The sequence below is a fragment of the Toxorhynchites rutilus genome, chromosome 2 (genome assembly GCF_029784135.1).
Source record: "Toxorhynchites rutilus septentrionalis strain SRP chromosome 2, ASM2978413v1, whole genome shotgun sequence".
NCBI lineage: Eukaryota > Metazoa > Arthropoda > Insecta > Diptera > Culicidae > Toxorhynchites > Toxorhynchites rutilus.
In genome coordinates this window covers 242,930,999-242,941,860 of record NC_073745.1, presented here as the reverse complement: position 1 = coordinate 242,941,860, position 10,862 = coordinate 242,930,999, and the positions used below count along the sequence as shown (strand labels likewise).

The window sequence follows — 10,862 nt, the reverse complement described above, 5'->3', positions numbered from 1 at the left end:
TTGTAGTTCTTGGAAACAAGACGAAATATTGGAAAACACAACCAGAATCAAACTGGCTTCTCCATCAGACGGTGACCAGCTCATTGTTGTTCTATACAGCACAGGCTTCTGGCTTCTCACGAAACAGTCTTGTCTCGAAGAGAACGGCGCATTAACCGAAGGAGAATCATAACAGTAACTTGAGCAAATGTTTGCATGAAAAATAGGCAAAGCTCCGGACGATGAAGTTGCAAGGATTTGATGATTGTGTGTAAATCAGCATGAATCCAATTTCTCGCTTCCGAAGCTAACGAGAGCTTGGTCACTTGACCAGTTTTTGCTAGCCATATTCAGAGGTTCAGAGAATTTTTATGTGTCACCTTTTTTTCTGAGAAATCACAGCAGAGCTTTTCGGTTTTTTTTTCTGCCGAATGGAACGTTTTTATCCTATCAAAAGAATTCTTCTTTCTTTCTTTGTTTTTAAGAGGCTTTAAACTTTGCAGTTCATTCACCTTTAATAAAAGAATTTAGGTGTGTATTCCAATAAATGCGAGGTCAGAGAGCAAGCAAATCATGGACTGTTGTTGTGCAGTATTTATTCAACCAGATTACTGTTTTCTCCAATTGCTTGTTTATCTGTAACAGTCGGTTTGGATTAGCTACTGGGTGAAAGTTTATTCATCAATATAAGTCGGATCTGAATAGTGGTTAACCGCATGAGGCTTTGACATTTTAGAAGAACCTATGAAGAGCATCTGTTCTGCTTCTATCATGACTTTATAACAAGTTCTTTGTTTGCATGGAATTGATTGGATCATACGCAACTTATGTTTCCTATCGAGGAAATGGTTTATATCGACAGAGCTCCATTGTGTCATTGCAGGGCGCTCGTTCGAATGAATCAACCGCAAACTTAATCACATCTCTCGTCGTTATTATTTAATTGGATTAAAGGACGATTAATCATCATCACCAAGAGATTTTGACGATAAACTCAAGCAATTAACGCTCTGGATAATATTAGACAATTTGCGCCCATACTAGCCGGCTGTGTCCATCGCAATTGCCATCAATTCTGCGATGTAAGCGAAACCGATTTATTTATCTGATACTCATGTTCGTTACCCAATCATCGCTTATTTCGAGCGCAAGCATGCTTGTGATGTAAATCAGCGAATTTACATGTATCCTTTCATTCTCTCACGCTGATTACCACCCTTTATCGCATTTATGGCATTCATGATGATGGAAATGCTTCTGGCTACAGCGAGCGAATTCCCAATGTGTGCAATTCCAAATGAAATCGTCCAGAAAATGCAGATTTTAAAAACATGTATTTTTGATTCGAATGAAAGTTTGTATTCCGTTTGGGTTGGAGGAAATATGAGTTTTCCACAGCAATTGGGAATTTTTTGACTCAAGCGTAACTGATGGGGACGGGGAACTTACTTCGACAAGTAGACGGGTTTAAACTGGTAACTTCGGGTTACGCGATTCGAAAACCTTTTCTTCGAACCGGATGCAGCAAAAATGGCGTTTTCTTCAACAAAAATCCCATTAGACGGGAATTGAAATAAAACTGTTCTTTTCCACTAAGAAAACAGTTGATACGCTAGACTAATTGTACGCGTAATCTGCACGACACAATTGGATAGAAAAAATTCTCGAAGAATATTCGAGAATTTCACACTTTCGGGGAACGATTGAAAATACCGTGCGTTTTATTCCTTACGTTGTGTTTTAATGACTAATTTGAAGGAAGGAAGGTATTGAATTAGAGAGACTTTAAACTCTGAGAGTTCATTCGTCTCTGACTAATTTGAACAGATGGTATTACATTTTATATTTGAAGAAAGTCAATGAGAACTAGATCATGAGAGAAAAAGTTAATTGCACACAATTTCGTAACGGTTTATCGATTTCATAATCAGCTCTAACATTACCGGCCACCTTTTGAAATCAAATTTCAAAACTACTTTACATGAGATGGAAAATTAATCTTCAGTTGCACACTCTAATGGGCAAATTTTGGAGACTGCACGCTTGAAGATTCCACTGGGCATGCGAAGGGTCGCAACTCGGGTCACTCCATCAGGTCCTGGATGTACTTCGAGAACGCGGGCGAGAGGCCAACGAGCTGGAGGAAAGGATTCATCCTTGACGATGACGATGTCTCCAACGGTAATCTGATAGCGCTTCGGGTTGGCACTGTATTGTTGGTTTAACTCCTTCAAATACTCATTCCGCCAGCGGTACCAAAAGTTTTGTGAATATTTCTGGAGCTTCTGGTACTGGTCGAGACGGTTCAGAGGAACATCACGGATATCTGCTTCAGGTAGTGGACGGATCATGTTTCTCACCAAGAAATGTGCCGGAGTTAAAACAAAAAAATCGTTGGGATCGCTCGAAAGCGGTAATAGAGGGCGAAAGTTCATGCTACCTTCAATTTTGATTAAAACGGTTGTTAGCTCTTCGAAAGAAAGCAGTGAGGAACCGAGTTGGCGCACCAAGTGGGTCTTGGCTACTTTTACCGCGGCCTCCCAGAGACCACCGAAATTAGGAGCGCGAGGTGGTATTAGGTGCCATTGGATGTTATCATCGGATAGATGCTTGGAAATCTTTTCGTTGTTTACTCCTGGTTTAAGCATAGTATATACTTCGTGCAAGGTATTTTTCGCACCAATAAAATTCGTACCATTGTCCGAATATATATGCTGCGGCCTATTTCTCCTCGAAACAAAACGGTCTAGAGCCATCAGGAAAGCATTCGTGCTCATGTCGCTCGCCAATTCCAGATGAACAGCTTTCGTACTCAAGCATACGAAAATACATATGTAGGACTTACGGGCTGCAGCTTTTCGATGGCTTGGTTTAAGGAAAATGGGTCCACAATAATCGACACCTGTGCAGATAAAAGCTTCATTTGCTGTCACTCTTGCAGCTGGCAGCTGGCCAATTGGTTGTTGAATTGATTGCGGGTTAGATCTGTTGCATTCGTAGCATTTTCGAATGGCACTACGAACAGCTCTCCGACCATTTATTGGCCAGAATCACGTATCACAGCGAGTGTGACCATAATTCCACCATGCATGAGCTTGCGATGTTGGTGTTTCAGAAGAAGTTGCGTAAAATGATGAAATCCGGGAATGACGATCTGATGTTTCACATTATATGGCGCGTCAGATAGGCGCAACCGGCCACCAACGCGGATCAAACCATCAGAATCAATGAACGGGCTTAACAAATGAAGTGAGGATTTTCCTGATACCATTTGCCCTTTTTTAGGCGCTTTAAATCTTCGGGGAACGTTTCAGCTCGAACCAGCTTCAAGATGGCTTTCTTGGCATTCTGGAGCTCGGCGACAGACAAAACGCTGCTGACATTACGTTGTTGTGTATTTCTGCGAGAGTTGTTATAAAAACGAAAACAGAATCCAACTGCACTAAGTAGGAGTGAGTACGACGAAAATCTGTCGATCAACGATTTTGACTTGAGCACTTGATTTGTCAGGATCATTTTCGAGCTAAACTCCATTTCCTCGGACGGTAACTGGTTTTTTTGCGGGATTTGAACCGGCCACCTTGATCTATTTTCTTTTAACCAGCTAGGACCAAATTTCCACAGTTTGCTTGCTACTAATTCTTCTGCGGGCATTCCTCGGGAAACGAGATCAGCGGGGTTATCTTTTCCAGCTACGTGGAGCCATTGCAATCCGTGAGTTGTGGATTGAATTTCCGAAATGCGGTTTGCAACGAAGGTTTTCCAGGATCTGGGGGGAGATTTCATCCACTGCAATACTACTGTGGAATCGGTCCAAAATACCACAGTAGAGAAATTTATATCTAATGCCGTTGAAATTTTCTCATATAATCGAGAAGCGATGAGAGCTGCACACAGTTCTAACCTTGGAATACTGAGCGGTTTCAAGGGTGCCACCTTGGACTTCGATGTCAACAAACTGATTTTAACGATACCGTTTGCTGTTTCAGAACGGATGTATACGCAAGCACCATATGCTACCTTCGAAGCATCTGCAAAGCAATGCAATTCGGCGCGTTGACATCCGGGAATCAGAGCGTATCTATCAATACGGAAGTTGGAAAGCTGTGGTAATTGCTCGGCGAATCGAATCCACTGCTGATGTATTTCTGGAGGAACTTCCGTATCCCACTCCAGGGCTAGCAGCCACAGATGTTGCATGAGAATTTTTGCCTGCACAATGACGGGAGAAATGAATCCAAGAGGGGCGAATAATTGAGCAATTGCAGACAGGATGTTGCGCTTCGTAGGTGCCTGATTTTCGATGATGAGTGATGTTTCAATTTTGAAAACGTCTGCCTCAGGTTCCCAATGGGCAAACTGTGGAAAGAACGACTTCAATCAAATATCTTGGCGTTATTCTTGACGAAACGCTGCGCTTCGACGAACATATAAACTATACTATAAAGAAGGCAGCTCAAAAATATGGAGTGCTTTGTAGAATTAATCGATTCTTGACCTTTGAAAGTAAAATTACCATCTACAAAGCATTGATCGCTCCACATTTCGATTATTGTGCATCTGTGCTATTTCTCGCAAATAAGAGGCAAATGAATAGAATGCAAATTGTTCAAAACAAGGCCATGCGCTTGATATTGAGATGCGATCGACTTACTCCACGAAGATTTATGCTTGAATGCCTACAATGGATGTCAGTGGGACAGCGTATCAAATATTGCACTCTTACGTTCATATATAAGATGGTTAGCGGCATGACACCGAACTATTTACAAAACACGATAACGTATGGAAGAGATATGCACCGATATAACACAAGGCAAGCAAGTGACCTCAGAACCATGAACTTTCGAATGTCATGTACCCAAAACTCACTTTTTTATAAAGGGTATCGCCTGTATAACACATTACCAAATGAAGCAAAGACAGCAACAAGCCTTCGAATATTCCGTAGTATTTGTAAAGAGTTTTTGAAGCATGATTTAGATTTTTGACCCTGCATATAATTAATGTTAGTGTGTAAGATGACGAAGTTTAACGGATATTTGTATTTTCTTATCTTTAGACTATAATGATGATGGTTAACTTAAACAATATTTGTGAAATCTTCAATAGTTTGAGCCCGCGCGCGTTAGCACACATAGACAACTTGAGATAGAACATATGCAAAAACAATTATTTTTAATGAAAGCATTCAAATGGGTTTAATGTGGAAACCAGAGGTAAGCTAGGGATAGCTCAATCGGAATACTTGTAAATTCATCTTCTCAATAGATAATTATAACAAGATTTTTCTGTGTTGTGGCAGATCTTATTGCAGATTCAGGTTGACACGTTTATACCCCAGATTGAATGTAGGGCCTGAAGTATCGGCTGGAATTAGGCTTAGGTTTGCTCAGCTGTCTGGTTTCGAAAACGATTAACAGACCGTTGTCGGGTATCCAGTGAAGCGGGAATTCCTTTGTAAATTTTAGGCTAATGCTGACATAGGTATTGGGTTCAATTCCTGATCGGTCAAGGATTTTTTCGGGTTGGAAATTTTCTTGACATGCCTTGGGATATATAAAGTAATGGGCCTGAAGTATTGGCTAGAATTAGGCTTGGGTTTGCTCAGCTACCAGAACTCGGAAACGATCGCAAATGCAGGCCGTGACCGGGGATCTGATAAAGTGGGATTTCCCTTGTAAGTTCATGGCTAATATTGACATAGGCATGGGGTTCAATTCCCGATCGGTCCAGGGTCTTCCCGGGTTGGAAATTCTCTCGACATGCCATGGGTTAAATACGTTAAGTTGATAACATAAATTGTTCTTCAATTAGGAATCTATGTTTGTAATATAACCAGTCCGTTTGTTTTGTTTTTTACTTCAATGTGCTTACTGGTTATTTTAATAATTGTTACATAAAGATCAACAAGAGAACTCGTACAGTACAAACTTTTTGAGGAGATCATCATCATTATTTCATTATTTCATAAAACGAGGAAATTATTGTCTTTTGAGTGTATGTGTGTCCGTGTATTTTTCTTGTCAAGACTATGGTGATGATGGTATTTTTTTTTTTTTTGCTTTTATATATATCTTAGTTATTCAATTAAATTTAAAAAATAATTGTGAAGTCTGCAATAGTTTGAGCCCGCGCGCGTTGGCAAACATAGAGAAACGTGAGATTGAACAAAAGCAAAAGAATTTTTGATCGAATAAAACAAAGTCATTCCAAGGGGTTTAATGTGGAAACCTGAGGTAAGCTAGGGATAGCTCAATCGGAATACTTGTAAATTCATCTTCTCAACAGATAATTATATCAAGATTTTTCTGTGTTGTGGCGGATCTCATTGCAGATTCAGGTTGACACGTTTATACCCCAGGTTGAATGTAGGGCCTGAAGTATCGGCTGGAATTAGGCTTAGGTTTGCTCAGCTGTATGGTCTCGAAAACGATTAACAGACCGTTGTCGGGTATCCAGTGAAGCGAGAATTCCTTTGTAAATTCTAGGCTAATGCTGACATAGGTATTGGGTTCAATTCCTGATTGGTCAAGAATTTTTTCGGGTTGGAAATTTTCTTGACATGCCTTGGGATATGTGAAGTGATGGGCCTGAAGTGTCGGCTAGAATAAGGCTTGGGTTTGCTCAGCTACTAGAACTCGGAAACGATCGCAATTGCAGGCCGTGGCCGGGGATCTGATAAAGCGGGATTTCCCTTGAAAATTCATGGCTAATACTGACATAGGCATTGGGTTCAATTCCCGATCGGTCTAGGGTCTTCCCGGGTTGGAAATTCTCTCGACATGCCATGGAATGAATACTTTAGACAAAGGCTTAAATTGTTCTATCGATTAGTAATCTATGTCTGCGGGATAACCAGTCCGTTTTCTTTTCAATTTAATGTGCTTACTGGTTAGTATGATGTAATAAACTCAGTAACTCAATTATTATCAATAAGATAACTCGTCCCGCTCAAGCCTTTGTAGGGGAAAGAGGTGGGACCATCATCATCATATTTTTTTTTTTTTTTTTAACTGATGCCGAGAGTTTTGATGGTTTCATCGGGTCCGAACTTAACAGATGATTCAGTTCCAAGGAGCTCAGGGGGAAGACCAGCCAAAACCGGAAGCGAATTCGAGCACCACTTCCGCAATCGGAATCCGCCTTTCTGCAAAATCTCCGTTAACTCCGTACGCAATAGAATTGCTCCTTCGATTGTGTCGTCACCGCTGATGAAGTCGTCAACGTAAACATTTTTCTTCAGAGCGTTGCTCTCGGGTAATCATTTCCATGATCTTCAGCTAACTGTAACAGGGTTCTCGTAGCGAGGAACGAAGATGGTGCGAGACCATACGTAACAGTGCATAACTCATAAGTCTGCACGAATCCGTTACTGCCCGGTGGCCACAAAATCCTCTGCAGCGAGCGGTCATCGGGATGCATAAGTACCTGCCGGTACATTTTCTCCGCATCCGCCACTAATGCGATCATAAACATGCGAAATCGAAGATGTATGTCGAGAATGTTGTCCTGCACGACTGGCCCAACTATCAACGCATCGTTTAGTGAGTGTCCGGAGCTAGTTTTCGCTGATCCATCGAACACGACGCGAACCTTGGTCGTTGAACTTGATTGGTTTATCACGGGATGGTGCGGAAGGTAACATCTGATAGAATTAGCTTCATCATCATCGGGAACGGGAACCATGTGACCCAGGCTAATATACTCACTCATGAACGCATGATACTGAATCTTCAGTTCTTCATTCTTCTGCAGTCGCTTGTCCAACCAGCTAAGGCGCCGCATTGCTATGGCTTTCGATTCGCCAATCATCTTATTGAAATCGGGATGCTTGGGCATTCGAACAATATATCGCCCAGAGGGATCACGGGAAACTGTATTCTGATAGAAATTTTCACAGTTTTGCTCGTCCACGGAGTAATTAGAAGCGCTCACATCTTCTAGCTGCCAAAATCGCTGCAGCAGTTCATCGATTGGTACAACTGTCGCCACATGACAAGTTGCTATCGCTTGTTTTGAATGTTCACGGTTACTCTCGATCTTTCCTGACGCAATCCACCCAAACACGGTTTCGATAAACAAAAGGTTTGCTATACGAAACTTTCCTTTCCGCAAGAAGGAATAGAAATGAGCAGCACCTATTATCATATCCACTCTACGAGGAGTTCCAAAATCGGGGTCGGCTAAGGCAATGTCATCGGGAAGCTCCAGTTCAGACGTACTGAACGGTACGGATGGAGTATCGCATGTAACTTTCCGCAATACCAAAAAATCGAGCCGTGATCTAACTTCAGCAGATACTTCATGTTTTGCATTTGTAACGGTCCCATCTACACCGGCAATTGGCACGTTGACAGACCTACGGCTCAAATGAAGTTGTTGGCACAGACGCTCGCTAATGGCATTTGGTTGAGAGCCGGTATCCAGCATGACACGGGCGACGTGCTCTTGACCGTAAGCATCTACTACGATCAACACAACTGTGGTCAGAAGAACGCTGGTAGGATGGAGTATTGTCTTCGCACACGGGGAACTGTCGGTAGGAACAGCAGAAACGGTGAGAACGCTGGAGGGACCCGGATTGGTAGCCCTAGATGTGAATGATCCTTTAACAGCATTCTCTTCGGGAATGGTCGAGCTTAGCTCGTATGGTCCAGGATGAATCATCGAATGATGACGCTTCGAACAATGTTTACACGTAAACTTCGATCGGCATGAGCGAGCGAAATGGTCGCTACGAAAGCAATTGATACAAAGCTTTTTATCAATCACAACCTTCATACGACTTTTTGCATCCATGTTGTTGAAGACGGAGCAATCAAACAGGGGGTGTTTTTGCTTCTCACAGGCTGGACATAGTGGATATGTTTTCGGTGAAACTTCTGCAGCTGCGTTGGAACTTACACGGGGATTACTGGGACGCTTCGAGATGGAGGATTGATTCGCTGACTTCACTTAGTTGTGGTGTGGACGATTAACCGATATCGTCTCTAGTATGCGGGCTCGTCTTTGAAGGAACTCAATGATCCTGTTAAAAGTGGGTTGATTTTCGGTGGCGATAAACTCTTCCCACGCAGCTAGAGAGGCATCATCTAGTTTATCCTCTAATAGCTCCATCAGTATTGAACTGAAATGCTCGACGGGCTCACCAAGCTGCTCTAAAATCTTGGTGTGACGCTGGAAATCGTCCACAATTTTGTGGAGGGCATCAACGGACTGGTTGGAAATCTTCGGGTACTTCAACAGAGCACGGATGTGCTTCTTACGCAGTAGGGCCTTGTTTGAATAGCGCTGCACTAACGTATCCCAAGCGACGGTGTAGTTATTAGCAGTAATCGCGATGGACTGGATCAGGCTTGCAGCTTCTCCTTTCAAGAACGCTCTCAAATAGTGAAATTTTTGGACGAATGAAATCTCCGTGGACGCATGGATCATGAACCGGAACGTGTCATGGAACGTCAACCAATTGTTGAAGTCGCCGTCAAACTCGGGAAGTGTGATGGTGGGAAGCTTCACGCTGTTAGGACCAGGTGCCTCACGAGCCGCAGCGGGGTACGCGATGAAGCTGAAACGGTCGAAAGGGACCAGGAAGCACCACAAAAAACCACGTAATCGTATTGGAGAGGTACTCACCTTATACCTCTCAAAATGAGGCCTTGTATTATTGGTAAATATCAGCGACAATATTTCAAAAACGGCTATGTTCGTTGGCAGTCTAGGTTATGCGCAACACGTGTAACGGGACGGGATCGATTTTCCGGGAATTATCAGCACCAGAACTCAAATACGGCAATGCGTGTTGGTAAACGGGATTATGCTTCACGCATGTAACGGGACGGGATTGATTCTTCCAATATGAATCCAGTAAACTCCAAAAACGATGAAACGTGTTGGTGTGCGAGGTTATGCGCAACACATGTGACGGGACGGGAACGATTCTTCCAGGATGGATCCTGGTCACTGGCACCAAAATGATGGGGACGGGGAACTTACTTCGACAAGTAGACGGGTTTAAACTGGTAACTTCGGGTTACGCGATTAGAAAACCTTTTCTTCGAACCGGATGCAGCAAAAATGGCGATTTTCTTCAACGAAAATCCCATTAGACGGGAATTGAAATAAAACTGTTCTTTTCCACTAAGAAAACAGTTGATACGCTAAACTAATTGTACGCGTAATCTGCACGACACAATTGGATAGAAAAAATTCTCGAAGAATATTCGAGAATTTCACACTTTCGGGGAACGATTGAAAATACCGTGCGTTTTATTCCTTACGTTGTGTTTTAATGACTAATTTGAACAGATGGTATTACATTTTATATTTGAAGAAAGTCAATGAGAACTAGATCATGAGAGAAAAAGTTAATTGCACACAATTTCGTAACGGTTTATCGATTTCATAATCAGCTCTAACAGTAACTTTTGACAAGGACGTATCGATTTTAGTAGGAGAAATCTTTATAATTTATATCTAAAAAACTATGAGTCGTACCGAAATAATGTCTTAGAAAGAGTTATAGAGTATTAATTTTTTTTGTCTGCATTATAGTGACTTTCAAGTCATTTGGCTGGTTCGTCACTTTTACTTCATTTTTCGAAGAATGTCGGAAGTGAGAATTGAACTCGTGATCTTTAGCGTGAGAGGCATGGATGTTACCACTATGTCAAATCGCCTCCTCTAGAGTATTGATGTTGATGTGAAAAAAATATACACTGAGAAAAAAAAAGAGTACTCTTTTTTTATTTACAAAAAAAAACTTTAATTTGCAATATCCAAAATACATATTTTAATTTTTTTTTTATTTTTTCATATACAATAGAAGACATGTAGAAAGTTTAAAAAATGGGTCCAAGATGGTAAAACTATTTTTGACGAAC

General features: G+C 41.7%; 1 protein-coding gene across 1 annotated transcript; it reads right to left on the bottom strand.

Moving 5' to 3' along the window:
* Positions 1-7,221: 7,221 nt before the first annotated feature.
* Positions 7,222-8,781, bottom strand: LOC129766759 (uncharacterized). The gene has a single exon (XM_055767355.1). It carries the CDS (start codon positions 8,779-8,781, stop codon positions 7,222-7,224), a length of 1,560 nt encoding a protein of 519 aa, XP_055623330.1.
* Positions 8,782-10,862: the final 2,081 nt, after the last annotated feature.